General features: G+C 30.9%; 3 protein-coding genes across 3 annotated transcripts in view; 2 read left to right on the forward strand and 1 right to left on the reverse strand.

Moving 5' to 3' along the window:
• The window catches only part of LOC115874648 (synaptotagmin-1), a 141,058-nt gene that overhangs the window by 106,921 nt on the left and 16,618 nt on the right, over positions 1–17,519 (forward strand). Inside the window, exon 4 of the mRNA XM_030889859.1 lies at positions 1,046–1,356. Coding sequence (XP_030745719.1) covers positions 1,046–1,356 — 311 coding nt within the window. The remainder of the gene's footprint in view (positions 1–1,045; positions 1,357–17,519) is intronic.
• Positions 9,127–10,664, reverse strand: LOC115874651 (deoxyuridine 5'-triphosphate nucleotidohydrolase-like). The gene is made up of 2 exons (XM_030889864.1): positions 10,409–10,664; positions 9,127–10,349 (listed from the first exon to the last, which is right to left on the reverse strand). The coding sequence occupies exons 1-2, from the start codon at positions 10,644–10,646 to the stop codon at positions 10,150–10,152; spliced, it is 438 nt and encodes a 145-aa protein (XP_030745724.1). The 5' UTR covers positions 10,647–10,664; the 3' UTR covers positions 9,127–10,149.
• Positions 15,100–17,108, forward strand: LOC115874650. Its single transcript, XM_030889863.1, has 2 exons — positions 15,100–15,389; positions 15,495–17,108. The coding sequence occupies exons 1-2, from the start codon at positions 15,298–15,300 to the stop codon at positions 15,910–15,912; spliced, it is 510 nt and encodes a 169-aa protein (XP_030745723.1). The 5' UTR covers positions 15,100–15,297; the 3' UTR covers positions 15,913–17,108.

Here is a 17,519-nt window from a genome sequence, read left to right on the forward strand (position 1 = left end):
CAAAAAATATTTAGCATTGACGTTATTAGTGTTTTTCAAATTATATTATAAGAATATATTGCTAGTAAGGAACAGAAATTGAAGCCAAATATTTGAGATGGAGCTATACAAAATCCAAGTCGGTCCTTTTCATTCAACAGCTTTGAACTACGCAAGCGTGAAAAATGCTTCGCGATTAGTTCATTTATTTTATATTAACCAATAGAAGTAGCTTTCAGAGTTTCTATCTACTACGTCAATCAAGTTAGTGTCTTACTGTTCGCGCCTTTACTTGTAGATTTAAATTTAGTCTTTGAAATATTTAAACAAAAGCAAGAAAGGGATATTATATCTATATTTCAAGAATATCTAAAGTAACAGATTGAAATAATTCAATTACGAGAAAAAAAATATATATTATACAGGTTGTCCCAGAAATAAGTGCAAGTATTTTAAGGGGTGGTAGATCTCGATAAAAGAAACATATTTTCTCTTTATCGTTTTTCAAATAAGTCCAAAATAACGGAGTTATTTTACCTTGAAAATTTCCAAAAAAAAAAAAATTTGGTAAAATTTTGAGAACCACTAGATCTTTTCTGGATTTTCTTTCTTGTAAATTTAATCTAATACCTATGTTGCCATATTATCAAGAAATTATGTTTTTTTTAACTAAAAACTAAAAAAAATTACAAAAAAATTTTCAAAAAATTTTTTTCGCGAAAAAACCCTCATAGGCGTGTTTCTGGAGTTGAACTATACTACCAGTTAAAATATTTGCACTTATTTCTGGGACACCCTGTATATTAGAGTTTAAAATAGTGAGCGGTCAAATGCAGCCGGTGGCAGCGTTCAGCGATGAAGTAGACGAATCAGACAGTTTTTTTTTGGCGCATGCGTGCGAAAATCCTGTTGAACCAAAAGGATAGACTTATGCAAGATTGATATTCCTATTTCTTTTCTTTGGCTGCACTTTCCACTCATTGTGTAAATGCGGTACTAGCATATATTTTTATAATATATTTGGTATTTTTATTTAATATTATACTAAACATAACATTTTTTCCAGGGCAGTCACCGGGGTTCTTCCCCCCAAATTCGCACGTTCGCACCCGACGGCAAGGCGCAGGTCCAGTACCACAACGAGGCCACCCACACCGTCAGCTACCCTCTCCCCCGCCCGTCCAGCCGTTCCCCCTCGCCGCATCGCACCGCCTCCCTGGACATCCGGTCGTCGTCTCCCGGAATCGGCCACGTCACCGGACCGGAACTAAGGACGCCGTCGCCGTCTCAGTCCAGCCTGGCCTCTTTGACCGGCGGCTCGGGTAGTTCCTGCAACTCGCCGGTACCGGCCAGTCCGCGCAATATCACCTTTCAGAGGTATGCATGTTTATATTACTATATCATAGGTACCTACATATATATTCTGTTTTTAAGCTGTACTGTACGTCTGCTGGATCTGTGTCTATGAAAGGAATGCGGACAAAACACATTTAAATAAACAACAATATATTTTATTAGTATTTTAATAAAGCACGCTTTTAGATGTTTCAAAAAACTTTTAATAAGAGTAACTTTAACTCTACATATATGTTTCGGCTTGTTAGGTCTTTTTCAAGAGTTTTTTAAGAACTAATCGTCTAACTACAGTGTAACTATATATATATATTTGCTATGGGGGTGGGTTCAGAGAGTTTACAATAGGGGTAATAAAAAATGTGTTTAGAAATCCTTGTTGGTCGTTAACATTATTTTCGTTTTTAACAGATTTTAGTATTTCTAACTGTTCAATGTAATTTAAGCGTCTACCTTTTGTTTCTCTGTGTAGTAACTTAATTGAGTTTTCATTAATTTTGTGATTATTTACTATACAATGAGTTGCAAGACCAGAACTATGCTGGAGATTATTAATAGACTTTATATGTTCTTTAATCCTTATATCTAAATTTCTACCTGTTTGGCCTATGTACACGGCATCACAATCATTGCAATCCACCCTATATACACCCGACTTATTTTTGACATTAGTTTTGTCTTTATTATTTAATAAAATTTGACCTAAATTTCTTTTATTTACATTAATAGTTTTACATCCTATTTTATTCAGATTATTTGATATTTTGTTAGTTAAATTAGGAATGTAGTTTAAAAGTCGATAATTGTTTTGTCTTTAGAATAAACTGTAAGTAAAAACAATCCTATGCCATATACCTGATAAAACTCGTAAAAAATGTAATGAAATAATGGAGCGTTAAAATCGTTCACTGCGCCATTGCAGAGAAGCAATTGTGTTGTTTTGTCTCACTTTTTTTCTAAATTTAATTTACGAAACGGGCACTGCTAAACGGACCAATAAAAACGTAAGAAACGGTCCTCTTCCATTCCAGTGACTAATATCGATAGCATTAAAAATTTAAAAGGTTTTAAATTGGTCCTCGCTAATGGTATTTTATATGACGCTACTCTTGGTAAATAATGAAATTGGTTTAAATTTGTTTCCTATCGAACTGCTTTTGTTACAAAGAAAAATAACAAGAAATACCGACAATTGAGTGATCTTGATTAATGAAATCTCTATGTACAGCTCTCTCAGCAGCTGACTGAAAATATGATGACTCAAACCTAATAATGTTAAAAAACTGTTTAAATTTCTCTCGGTGCCTGACCAAATACAAAAAATGTCATCTACATATCTTGCCCAATAATTTATTTTTGATATTAAACTACTCTTATTTTTAAATAGCTTCTTTTCAAAATCTGCCATAAATATTTCTGCGAATAACGGTGAAATTGGGGAATCCATCGGTAACCCATCTTTCTGTTTATCAGTTTATCATCATATATTATAGTCGACTTGACGAGTACGTCACCGCAAACCGCTCCGCCCACTCTTTTTATTGGCTACTTGCAAATTTGTCGAATTTTTATTGATGAGACGCGGCGTCTAATTTTTTACGAAAAACATCGAGAGAATATCGTTTCCCCTCTCACGGATACCCCGTAGCTTTAGAACGGACAGATGTACTGTACGTACACTAGTGCGATCACGGCCGCGATCACGATCACCACGCGGCCGCGGCCAAAGAAGCTGAAGAATACATAATACGAGCCGTTTCACATTGGCGCGATCGAGTTTGGAAGACGAAGCGGCCTGGCGGCCGGCTTTCTATTCTGCGGTGGCGATCAGATTCAACTTGTCGAGTTTGATCGCGACCCAACTGATAGGAATTTTCCGTTATTTTGTGTGTTTTTTCTTGTTACAATTTAGAAATGGAGTTAACAGAGCAGCTAATTAAGGCTGTAAAAGTACACAAAATTCTATATGATATATCCGATCCAAGTCACAAAAATAATAGAATTAAAAATAAAAAGTTTGAGACAAAATTAGAGTTGCAATTGGATTGGATAGTACATATGTATACATTTTTATTGTTTAAGTTTAAATATTGTAGGTAAATATTTAAGAATGTTTTTTTTTCGGTATATATAATTCACATTTTTAATTTGTACCTATGTATACCTACAGGATGGCGCACTACATATAGGTACGGCAGTGAACGTGAACGCGTTGGTGTGTGCTAGAATGATCGCTCATGTTATCGCTGCCCTGATCGTGATCGTGATCGCGGCCTGATCGCACCATTGTGCGTGTAGCTTGGTAAGGTTTCGACAAACGATGACAGAAAAAAGACTTGTATCTAGCCTATGGAGTGTAGAGATGAGGAGAAATTTCTTTTATGGGACTTTGTGGGAAAAAGTGGTCACAAAAATGGAAAGTAAAAAGGTTCATCTAACCTAACCTAACCCTTTTTGAACGCTGATGACACAAAAATAGATACATTTTTCAACCCGTCTTATTACACACATACCATAACTAAACCAAGGTTCTTGATGTTGAAAAGAAATAAATAGGTAATAATATCTAATAAGTCAGCTGGCGTCTTGCACGATTCAAGCAGTCATTGTAAGCAATGAATTTTTTGAAACATACTTTATAACACTGCTGTCGAGCATCTATCACAGCATTTTGGATCGTGTTATTTTTTTAATAAAAAAATCAATTTCAAAAAAAAATCAAAATCAAATTTCGTCTAATTATAAAATAGGTAAAATACAGGAAATTTGGTGATTTTTCACAAGATCTGGATTTTTTTGTGGTGTTGAAGGAATAAGAAGGTTTTTAAGGCTCCGTTGAAGAAATTCCCTCGAAAATTTCTGGCAACACTGGCTCGGGTATTTCGCGTGCAATCTAAACAAAAAAACTTACTCTAGAGACTTACCAATGCAATCAAAATACGCCGTAGGCCGGCAAAGAGTTATATCTGCAAACGGATTTATCTGCAAAACGGCTGGCGATATTGGAACAAATTGACAGAAAAATATGTTTTTTTAATGTGGGCATTAATAAATTCCACAATGCAAAAAGTATATTCGAGATATATCATTAAAAAATTTAAATACAAAATAAATCCGACCCCACGTTGGGCGCCATTTTATATGCGGCGACTTTAACATCTATCGAAATTTTAGAGGTGTAGTTTCATGATCTGACAGACGGCGACCTAAGAAGTAGAAGAAAGATGCTTACACTAACTCTGAACCAAATAAACCGAATATTTAAATATAGGGAAAAAAAATACTTACCTGCTTTTTCCCCTGACACTTCATAATATTAGATAATTGAAAGTTCTAATCGCGCGAACACGCCAACATTGTCACGTGACGGAAAACGGGGAGGCTGTTTGACGTCATCTAACATCTGCCATCAAGCGGAAACCGCCGTAATTACGTAGCCAGGTCCTTTGCCGCTATATTCCTCTATAATAACAGTTAATTATTTGCCTAGTGTTTAACAAAATCAGTTTATCGGGTAACGAGTTGTGTTACTGCACAGGTCGACGACCCCGTTGACCTATAAATCCAGGCAACCTGATGATGTGGTATTGTGCTTTACCTAGGCCGCATACCTCATACGAAACCGCAATAATTAAAATCTGGACCAACCTATTACAAAGGGTCTTTATGCGGTTAGTGTTTCAAGCATGCTTGATCTTAGTTAAACGTTTTGTGTGACGTCATTACCAGTGGCGGCTCGTGGTCATTATTGTAGGGAGGTCAATATCCAAAAATATTGCGACGATTTTTTTAAGACGTGCCCAAATTATATTGGTTTCTTACAAGGTACTTGTACGTTTAATTAAAGGAAAATAAATCTAAAAATAAATATAAATTTTGTTAAAATGACACCTACCTTTACATTTTTAAACAGGTGGTCTAGTGCCATTTCACTAAAAATCAATGTTCTTCACACAAATTTTCTACGGTATGATTTAAAATACACATAAATAATAATGTCACAAAAATATAAATGCATATACACACATACACAATTCTAAAAGTTTTATTTCACATTTTTTTATATTTTAAGTCAATGCGAAGTTCTTCCTCTAAACGTTTTTCGAAATTTAAGCAATTGTTTTCTTTTAACTGCACGATTTCACAAACTAAACATCATGTTGTCTATTTTAAAATATCTATTCCAGAATCAGTCAACCTCAGTTCATAATTTATCCATAACCAGAAAATTATGAATTATTACCTACACAAATTTCGCGCTGCACCTCAAACTAGATGGGATTTCTTTGGATATTAAAAATTTAAATATTGCTTTATATTGACTAAACCAAACATTATACGCGATAAACGATACAAAAACCTAGGTTGTTTTATGATGTGAGTTTTTATAAACACCCAAACGCCGAAATTTTTCCAACGACTGAAATCCTTTTATGAATCACGCGGACAATGGCCAATATAAACTATATCTATCGCACCTTAACCGGTTATATTTTCTATACGTAGTATACCTTACCTTGTTGGCGTTACGAGCCGCGGCATTTGGAGTTTAATATGTGCAAAACATAGCGGGAACAAAAGACAAAATGAAATTTTGACCGGCAGTAGAGAAAACGGATAAAATAAAACGTTTTGAATCATAAATTGGACAAATTGATGGTTTTCGGGAATACTTTAGAATATCTTAGGATGAAAAAAAGTTATTTACAAAAAGTATAATTTAAATAGGTTTTCCTAATTTTCTTCTGATTTTTTTTTGGTGGGAGGGGGGCGTTGACCATTATTTTACCGTATGGTTAAGCCGCCACTGCATATAACGCCTGTTGTGTTGCTCAAATAATACCCTATGTTTGAAAAAATACCGTTTCAAATTATCAGTCGGTCTAGTAGCATTTCCAGAGCCATTGTGATGCCATTTTTTTATCGTTATTTTTATGTGATTTAATGAGTTTTAGTTAAATATTACGTGAGCATAAACAGGAAAAAAACTGGTTTGGAATATACTTAAATTATTATTATAATAAACTTGAAAAGCTTGCTCGGAAACTTCATATTTTAGTAAATTTAATTTTAATACAATTATCTGTTGAATAACTTTTGAAGTTCAAATCAAATATTATATTTACAAAATAAACATAAAAGTTACATAGGATTAATATTTACGATACATTCATTAAATTTATTGCGCTTAATTTTAGAGTTGAATAAAAAATACAAAACTTTCATAGAATTAATATCTCTGAAATGTTTATTAAAATTAAGGTTTGTAGTAATAATTATTATCATACATTTTTATGCAATATTGATACTTGTTTATATTTTAAATACAAATGAAGGGTCTAGGGGAAAAACATGATAAGTAGCATTTTACTAATTTTACAGGAGAGCACTGGACGGCTGGCAGTTATCGGATTCTTTCTGTGTTTTCTATACCGGGTGCGTCTCAAAAGTGGCTCACCCCTATAACTTTTTTATTTTTTCAGTTAAAAAAACGAGATTTGGTATTTTAGTATATGACATAAATTAGGATTGATTGACGTATTCAATTGTTTTCGGTCACTTCCTGTTTCACCGGAAATGACTATAAAGACTGACGCTCACTAGACGGAAGCGCGACGGAGCGCAAGGCAGCGCGGCGAAAAGGAATTTTTATAATACATAGTTTTAAATGGGAGCGCGCTCACTTGGCGGAAACGCAGCGGTCGGCAGCGAAACGATTTAAAACTATGTATTATTAAAAATTCCTTTTTGCCGCGCTACCGTGCGCTCCGGCGCGCTTCCGTCTAGTGAGCGACAGCCTTAACTTTTGATTTTTAAATGGCACCCTCGGAATTTTTTTAATTTATTCGATAGAAAATAAAACTATGAATGGAATGACATATCATATGTCAACTTTTGACATTTTCGCATATGGTTTATTTAAAATTATAACTTGCGGTTCGTAACGAATATTTGACTCGAAATACCAAGTGTGTGGTATCAAATTACTCGTAAAAAATTATTTTTCCAAATATGCTAATGAACACTCGTTCCACCCCGAACCATCCTCATTCTATTTGAAAAAATTGAGATATGATTAAAAATTAGAGATGCCGCGAGATGCGAGAGTATTTTCTCTCAATCTCGAGAGTATTTTATCTCAAATTACGAGACGAGATAAAATGTTTCGAGACAAGGCGAGACGAGACGGGACGAGATATCTCGAAAACCATTAACACAAAATCTGATAAGAGGGTTAAAATTTATATAATATCAAATTGCGTGATGTTTTCTAATAGTTATATGCTTATGGAGAATAAATAACTACAAACTAACTAAATAAATATAATTTATTTGAAAACTTAGAACCAACTTAGTGTCCAACGTCCAACGTCGATCTGAATATATGTAGCTAATCTTTACTTCCATTGTTTTTCCAAAGTCATTGAAAATTTCAAACGAAAACAAACAATCGAAATGGGAATGTTTTTTTAGTGTGTATAGGGGGGATGTCCGTATATAGGGTGGCAGAAAAAAAAATTGTTTTTTTAATTTTCTTAAAGTTAAAGGTGTATACCGGGTGCGTCTCAAAAGTGGTTCACCCTTATAACTTTTTTATTTATTCAAATAAAAAAATGACGTAGGTATTCCATTGTTTGTGGTCACTTTCTGTTTCACCGGAAATGACTACAAGTTTTGATTTTTAAATGACACCATAGGTATTTGTTTACAATACCTAGGGTGTTAAATACGTTTATTCGATAGAAAATGACACTCTGAATAGAATGACATATCATATGTCAAATTTTGACATTTCTCGCATATGATTTATTGACGAAACACCAAGTGTGTGGTATCAAATTATTCGTAAAAAAATGATTTTCCCAAATATGCTAATGAGCCACCCTGGATTCATTTGGAAAAGTTGAAATATGATTAAAATAACGATTTGGACATCTTTTAACCGGCCAGGACAAGACACGAAAAACATTAGGCGATCAAATCTATTTTTCCAAGGCTCCTTGATTAAAATATATTGTTTTTAACACAGCCATGACACTCTAGATGAAATTTAAAATACAATTTATTTTTAAGCAAAAATGTCAAGAATTGACATCTGATATGTCATTCTATTCAGAATGTCATTTCCTATCCAATAAAGTAAAAATATACGGGGGGTGCCATTTAAAAATCAAAAGTTGTAGTCATTTTCGGTGAAACAGAAAGTGACTGAAAACAAATGAATACGTCAATCAATCCTAATTTATGTCATATACTAACATACCAAATATAGTGTTTTTTTATTTTTTACCGTTTATTTATCTGAAAAAATAAAAAAGTTATAGGGTTGAGACGCACTGCATTATTATAATGATTAGGAAAAATTTGATATACTTTATTGATAAAAATTAAACAAAAAAATGTTTAATTAAAAAAATATATATTTGATATTTTCAAAAAAAATCATAATTATTTTTTTTCAATCCTGTAGGAAATATCCCTTAGGTAATATAAAGCATTATTGTGATATATTAAACAAGTCGGAAAAAAAACGAGACAAAACGAGACGAGACGAGATAAGACATTAGTAGTATAGCTAGCGGGATACTGGATCAATTTTTGCTCGATGGCATGTTTTCCATCAGCATCGATCCGTGAGCCGAAGAAGTATTGACCTTGATTAATTTGAAGGTCATTTCAAAAGAGATAATGTTTGTGTGGGTAGTTCTTGTAAATTTACTGGAGGCTGTTGAAAAGGGCCTTAATATAATTGTTAGGGGTGTGGGTGAGGGTAGTTTTTTAAGGGTAAGCATGAGGGTAGTGTAAATGCTGCTTTGCCAGATCTAAATAAGTAGATTTAGGGAGTTTGCATATATGCCATGTTATAAGAGTTACATAGGTTGGGGTGCTATAGACGAGAAATTTCCTTAAAATTTAGGAAAATGCCATGTTGTTGCTGTGTGTTTAAAAGGTTAGAGGTTATCAATAAGAATATTGCGTTGTTATTGCATGTGATGATGCATAATAGGTTAAAGGTTATCAATAAGAGTACTAATTTTATATTGTTTACTTTTATGCCTTGTTGTTGTTGTTGTATGTGATAACGTTTAAAAGGTCAAAGATTATCAATAAAAATATTGCGTTGTTATTTTATGTGATGATGCATAATAGGTTAAAGGTTATCAATAAGAGTACTAATTTTAGATGGTTTGCTTAAAACTAAATGTTGTATTAACCAACCTAGTCTAGACTGGAGATATTAACAGAAAAACACACATAGACAAATCTTTTAAAACACTTTATTTTTTACATATGCTAAATATTACAAACTGATCTATTTATAATCATAAATTAAAAATGTCCAGGTATGTTACGTAAATGTGCAGCATGGCGATCATCAATGTCCCGTTTTACTGCAGTTTTCACATATTCAGGTACATCAGATTTGTCGGTAAGCCTTTTTAAATCAGCACCTGTTAATTTCCCAGGATTGTCAAATGCTGACAACAATCTACCACACTCGTAATTGAATGCAGGACATCTTTTAAATTCTCGCCATTTACGAATTTCGTCTGATACTTCTTGCGGAAGATCTGTATTTACCATTCTTATTTTTTTATTAATAAAATTTTTCACGCTCTCTATCTGTCTTAACTATTATGGATACTAAAGTAAAATAATATAATCTTTACATTTTATACCACGATTTGAGGAAATTTCTCTAGCATAAATGCTTCTATTTTTTTTTAATAGGCTTAATATACTTAATAAATATATTCATTACAATAATATTTATAGGCAAGTTATATAAAAAAAACACTTAGAGCTAGGTTTTTATTATCGCCCTGTTGATCCAAAACCATTGGTGTTGCGTTCTGTATGGGTAAGTTCTTTTTCCTCAACCAATTCAGGATAGTGTATACGCTCACAAATTAATTGAGCTATACGATCTCCAACGTTTACTTGAAAGTCTTCATTCGAATGGTTGAAGAGTAGAACCATCACAATTCCCCTATAATCTTGATCGATAACACCAGCTAGAAGAAAATTAAAATGAATAGTTATCATATTAATAATTATAAAAATAAAATTCTACCTCCAACATTGATGCCGTTTTTTGAAGCTAATCCTGATCTAGGTGCTATTCTTCCATAGCATCCTGAAGGCAATTCAAATTTCAGACCTGTATTTATGAGCGCCTTATCCCTTGCAGGTACAGTTATACTGTAGACACTCCTTAAATCAAATCCTGCAGCTCTAGGAGATCCTTTGGTAGGAGTAAAGGCTCCTGGAATTGCTTTTACATATTTCAAGCATTTTCTCTTTTCCATCATCAATATTTCATCATCATCATTTGACTATGTTTTCAAAAAATGAGAGGTTTTATAACAAATAAATAAAATCTAAAGATTTTCTAAATGTTTCCCCTTAGTTCCCAACCCCATGGTTTTGTATCTGTATACAAATAATTAATAATTCTTTTATCATCATTCGGAGATAGAGCTATTTTTCTTTGGGCTATAGTATACACTTGATGTTTTTTTGATTGAATTAAATGTTGTTCAGTTTCAAGAGTGGAATTATTAAAAAGACATTGATAAAAATCGTCAAAAGTTATAGCTTTAAGTGAAGATGACTTTATACCCTTAGCTTTTTTACTAACATTTAAATTTTCACAACTATGTGCTTGAGTTCTAAAAGTGTACAGTTTAGATCGTAAACCAATAAATTCAGTCATTATTTTCCCATTATTTTCATCTTTCATAAGACCTAATATTTTTTTGTTTTTTTGTGGTATATTATACACATTATTAGGAGGATAGTCTGATGTATCAAATTTATGAATGTCTTGCTGAATTGAGTAATAAATATCGTTCACAAAAAAATGGTAGATGAGAGAATCAGTATCAGTATATAATAATTTTGCTTTTTCTCCAAATTTGTTTTGAATATAGTTATAATGAAAATCGTATATAAAAGTCTTAGATAAATCTAAAATGGAAAATCCTACATAAATTGGTTTATCAAATTTAACTTTTACACGTTTCATTTCGATTATTACCATGTCCTGATCAAAAATGGTACAACTATGAAAATTTGGTTGTGAAATATAGTATTTAGCTCCATACCTTTCTGACCATTTCGTTACAAGTTTAATATCTTTATATTTACGAACATTCTCCATAGTCTTACCAAATACAGCATTGTTCATCAGTTTGTAAAAGTTTTTTTCAAATTCGTTTTTACTATTTTTTCGCAATGCTGTATTTAAATCAATGTAAGACTTTAACCAACAAGACTGTTTAAATTTTAAAACTCTATGAATTTTTGTTATTTTTAATCCTAAACTAACGGCTTGTTGTAAATTACGATAGTGAATGATATATTTTTCCTTATTATATAGAGTTGTAAGTAATTTAGGAATCTTTGAACCAGCAGGTATTCTCCTTTCCGGACATAATGGTAAATCTTTGTGATAATCAAAAAGTTCTTGAGGATAAGTAAGATCAACTTCAAAGATATAACCAATGTCACTATTTTCAGGAATATCTATTATATTTGGTAACTCATATATATCTTGAACCCATTCAAAATGTGATTGAGGCAGAGGCATAGACATAGCTGCTCCATATAAATTATTAACATCATAATACATAAGATATGATGAAGGTTCATTGTCATCAAATTGGTTTTCCATATATTTATTATTTGCTTTTGCATATCGATTAGAACATTGTGAAACACCCCCTCGTATACCTTGTTCAATAAACATAATCATATCAATGTCAGTTAACAATTCAAGCTCTATATTACTAATTTTCAGCATAGATTGGAAAGCTAATCCAGGTGCGGTAAAAAAATTAAGAGCACATAATCCATAGGTCTTCATACATGTAATTCTAAAATTTTCAAAAATATCAGCAAGTAACAAAACATCGGTTTTTAAGTATAATTCTGCATATTCTTGTAGATTTTTAATGCTAAACGTGTTCCACACTAATTTTGCATGCTGATAATCCTCTTCGGAAATATTTGTTTTATTAAGAGAACTATAAAATTGATCTTTTGTAGGCAATTCAATGTCTTGTAATTTTTCCCAATTATTTAGGTATTCATAAGGAAAAACTCCTTTACGTGACAACAATTGGAACTCCACATGCTTTGGATAATATTTTAGAATAATTTCTTTTTGATTATCTACTAGATAAGATGCTAATTTATCGAGACTACTAGCCATAAAACGAAACGAATCTAAAAATCTAAAATTAACTTTTGTGTTGTGAATGTATTTTGTAAAGGAAATTATCGTTCTTTGTTTAATGGTAAAAAACTCATGTTTCCCTTAATCTGAGTAGCTAAAGCCCTTATCAGGAAGTGACTATCATAGCCTGAGAGATTATGAAAGATAACAGGTACTGTATGAGAATCCTGATAATTAATATTGCAGTGAGAATGAGCAAGACCTCGAAAATCACCCGTAAAATGTGAATGATCCTTAACAATTGTATCATTTTTATTAAACGGTATCAAACAAATGTGACACTCTTACTTACAGCTTTGAATATATTGGTATTGTGCTTGTGTAAGAGGTTTCATTGGAATAATGTTACAAAGAATATTATGCACATCTAACGCTATAGTATTTAGTTCATTAATAAACCAATTTATACAATCTTTACCAGCGTACAGATTAAAACGTGAAAGTTCATCATTATATGAACATTTCAAATAGTATGCAATTCTAAATGGTTCATGTTTTTGACACTTTTTCGATTTTATATTAAAACTATTTTCATTTTTCACATCGAAAAGAATACATTCCAAGTCAGCATAAATAACAAAAGGAACACTTTCCTTATACTTAAATTTTGAAAATTTTAATATTTTTTCTTTTTCATTGAGTGATTTCTAACTTGAAATGTATTCATTTTTTTACAACTAACTGAATGCTTTTCCAAAATTGTTTGTGATATAAATGAATTTAAACAGCGTTCGCATAACCATGATTTATTCTTTCGATTAGGTAACTGTTTATGAAGTAATCGAGATAAATTTTTAATAAGAGCAAAATGATATGTTTCTTGTTTAAAACATTCAATTTCATCATCATCATCATCATCAGTACTATTCGCATCCTCAATATCAGAATGGTTTGGTAATAGTAGTAAATTTATTTTAATAGAAAAGTCATTTTTACTTAAAGCTAAAGGAAAAATTTCGTTTTTTTGATAGCTGAAAACGTTTATAGAAATTTTATTACATTTTTCAAATTTTGGAATATCCTTTAAATGCATAGGAAATTGAAAGTTTTCATAGCTTAATTTTCTTTTATCTTTTCTATAGGTTATTTCACTAAAATGAGGATAGGATGAAACACGATTAGAATTAATCGAAACAGGATTTAAATATGCAACTATTGACCAAAGAAAACAATATTCATCATTATTTTTTATGTTTATTACAGATTTCGTTTTGTATATAAATTTAGGTGTATTAACAAATGTAGAAAAACCTGCAGTATAGGTACAAATTTATTTATATTTACTTTAAGTTGAAGAATTTCATAAAGTGCCCAACCACTATCTCGTTCTTGAAATTCTGATAATTTTGTTAAAATATAATTTCTAATATATTCCTTATACCACTTTTTTAAATTTGTAGAATTATCAATTATTTGATTTTTAGTAGTAAAATGCTTTACTTCTATTTCAGAATTAGTAGGTTTTATAAAATTAGCTAAAAAGTTAACATTAACTTTAATCATTGAAGTCTTCAGAGCTTGTCTAATTTTAATTAAAAAACTTCTTAAGGCCTTTTTTAAAAATATGTCTGGATCTTTTATACCTAAATTTATTATTGCACCTGTTCGAATCCGCCCATTAAAACATGAATCAACATCTACCCAAACTAAGTTTTTGTTTTTTTAGTCTTTATACATTTCTTTTTAAAATATTCCCTATACTTTAATAACAATAATAATTGAGACTCTACTTTATAAAAATTTTTCACACAATCTAGTTTATTCTTAATACATTTTCTAATATTTATAATAAACCCCTTCAAAATTTTAGTCCATTTTAAAATTTCATCTTTAGAGATAATTAAATGTCTTACCCTCTCAAATTTTCTTATCACTTCATTAGCAACACCATCAATTTTTGTATTCATATTTAATTTGTTATTAATACTTAATGCAATGAGATTTCAACAGTAATTGAATGTTTATATAGTCACCTCTGAATATAAACAATAAATATGTTTTTTCGATTTAACTGAGTTAATTGCATCATAATTCATAATATTTATTCGTATTAGAATATTAAAATTAATTGCCTACGATCATGATTTGTTTGCATGCATATAATTATCATAAATTTTCCATAAATAATACATTTTATCACTATCTAGGATTTAATTAGATAATTGTGTAACTTTATTAGATAAATTGTTTTCATAAAATATTAAAATTAATTGCTTACGTCTTGTTTTGTTTGTTTAAAATTATTAGAAATATTCCAAGAATCATTAATTTGTTTTTCCAATCTATTACAAGCGTGTTAGAACTTGTTTTTATAATTTGAATAATCTATCGTTACATTACAATTTTTTACAGACTGAGCGAATGTATATTTTAATAAAATTATCATTAGATTGCAAAATAAGCATAATTATTGTTTTTAATAACAAATATATATATATTGCATGTGATTAATTTATTACTTTGTATATATTTTTTTAATAATTTATCTTTAATTTACATACTCATTGTTTTTAACAAAATGATATTGCATATTATTAATTTATTACTTTGTATGCATTTTTTAATAATTTATGGATTTGTTTTGATTTAGATACATGTTCTAAATCTGCGTATCCTGTAAACAACTTATTATTCATATCGTGTCATATATTTTTTCTTTGTTTTAAAATATATATAAAGACAGAAAATTCTATGCTGCATTATAGTCAATCTTGCTCTCTAAGATGAATACTCCTTCAATATTTATTTTTGAAAGCCTAGAGAAGAAGAGACTGCCAACTAAATTGTTGGTTGTTTTTTTGAAAAATTTATTTAGGTAAGTCTATTGTTTTTTTTTTCTATAAATTTATTTCCATAGTAGTTGTTTTTTTATTTATTCATTTATTGTTTCTTCTATAAATATTTTTTTTTGTACATTTAGATATGGGTTGAAAGAGGTGAAAGTGGTAAATGGTAGAGTACATTTATATCTATCATATTCACCAAAAAATGCAACAGTCGAAGGAAAAATAAAAAATTTACCGCTACAGTATATCAGGGTGGTAGCAGAAGACGAAGCAGAACTGCAACTATTCCTACAGGGCATGAAGGAATTTTCGAATGTAAATTTTTACCCTTCTATTGAGGAAGAAAATACAACAACAAGTCAAACAGAGTCTTCACACCACCACCACCGCCCTGATGAAGTGCAGGAGCCCAAACAGAAAAAGATAAAAATTTTGGAGAACAGAATGGTGTACCCAACATCATCGCAACAGCAACAACAAGAATTAATAGAGGTTTACGATGACGATGCAGACGAGTACGAGGGACAGAAATATACCGTTTTATCATTATAGATATTATTATAGTCTATCTATATTTTAATAAATAAAATACATTATTATTATTTTCAATGTTTTATTTAAAAGTTTTGCTTTTTACAATAAGTATACCAATAAAATAGGAAATATGCATTTTCAACTGCACAATATAAACTACTATCTAAATGTTTTAAACAATGATAAGATTTGAATACATTTTTTAATTGATCAAATGATGGACATCTTTCTATATGTAAATCAATTATTTCATTATCTAAAAACTTTTCTAACCATTGCTTCTTTTCTGCCCCATTAACAGCAACAATTTCTGAACACACGTGTTTTTTAATGAAACTCGAAATATCTTCATACGGTAAACATTTTTCTTCTCCATACAAAACATCAAATTTTAAACCATGGAAATTGCAAGTTATCCATTCCATATGATCTCTAACTTTTGAATTGTACTGTTTCAATTCAAATGGATAACTTATAAATTTATGTGCAGCCAAATGTCCATTGTCGTTAACGTTGACTATTGCCAATTCTTTACAAATAAAATTTCCTGATCCATACTGAAAGCCTTGTACATCAATAATAAACATTTTGAATAGCGATGATGATATGTCTATTCGCTTAGACTGACTACGAACGACTGACTTTTTTGTTTAGTTTTTAAAGCACTCTTACAGTGCTTGTTAGTGGGTTGTATTTTACTAATTTATCATGTAAAATTAAACAATATGCAGTAGTTTTGGCGGGCATTATTTCACCTGTTTCAAACTCAATGCGAATATCGACTGCACCACCCTTTAAAATATCCTCTCCTTGACGTGAACAATCAATGACCACCAGAGGGGCATTGTTCTTGAACAGAATGGGATAGTAGGTTGGTTCACTAAACGCTTTATAGTAGTATGATTTTTGGAATTGAGTATACATTTCATATAGGACTGCATATCTATTATTAGTAAAATCTATATTTAAATTGTCATAAGGATATACTTCTGAGTTTAAATATACTTTTAAATTGGTCAAGTTACAATGTTGAAATCGACTCATATTTTTTGTTATATGATTTTTTACATCTGTTTGAAATCCAATAATAATATAACGAGGTTTTTCCAACTGATTACTCGATTTAACAGCCCATGTATGGTTTTTAGTTTGTTGCAATTCTGGATATTCATGCAGTTCCCAACTCCTAAAGGCAATCGGTAAATCTCTGTTGTTTTCAAAATTTTTAGTAATCGTAATTTTTGACTATCATTAACTGATATATGAGGCATTTTCCACAACACTTTATTCAAAGTGATCTTATAGCTATCCTTTGTTTCATTAGCTGAATGAATGGCATTAAAATCAGAATTATTTCGTATGAGGACTAGTTCTTGTTTTACATTCATTACAATTTTATGATAGTCTTCAGCAAAACCCATCAGCATTTTCAATGGTATGCAAACATTAAAATTTCCATTGCCATCGATTAATGATGGATTCTTTGTATCATGCCACCCGGCGTTATGTAAACAGTTAGCCTCTGTAGGAGTAAATGAAATATAACCTTTCATAGTTGATGTAACTCCAGGATTTCTAACTCTATCAACAATTACTCCTCCCATTTCATAGCGAATTTAATCAAA

The sequence above is a fragment of the Sitophilus oryzae genome, unplaced genomic scaffold (assembly GCF_002938485.1).
Source record: "Sitophilus oryzae breed Bouriz unplaced genomic scaffold, Soryzae_2.0 scaffold_1297_pilon_pilon, whole genome shotgun sequence".
NCBI lineage: Eukaryota > Metazoa > Arthropoda > Insecta > Coleoptera > Curculionidae > Sitophilus > Sitophilus oryzae.

What these genes read in the sequence shown, in the direction of transcription:
- LOC115874651 (XM_030889864.1), bottom strand. Translation starts at nt 10,646, where the DNA reads ATGATGGAAAAGAGAAAATGCTTGAAATATGTAAAAGCAATTCCAGGA. An exon ending in AAACGGCATCAATGTTGGAG is followed by an intron (nt 10,350 to 10,408) that starts GTAGAATTTTAT and finishes ATTTTCTTCTAG; the next exon opens with CTGGTGTTATCGATCAAGAT.
- LOC115874650 (XM_030889863.1), top strand. Translation starts at nt 15,298, where the DNA reads ATGAATACTCCTTCAATATTTATTTTTGAAAGCCTAGAGAAGAAGAGA. An exon ending in TTTTTGAAAAATTTATTTAG is followed by an intron (nt 15,390 to 15,494) that starts GTAAGTCTATTG and finishes TTGTACATTTAG; the next exon opens with ATATGGGTTGAAAGAGGTGA.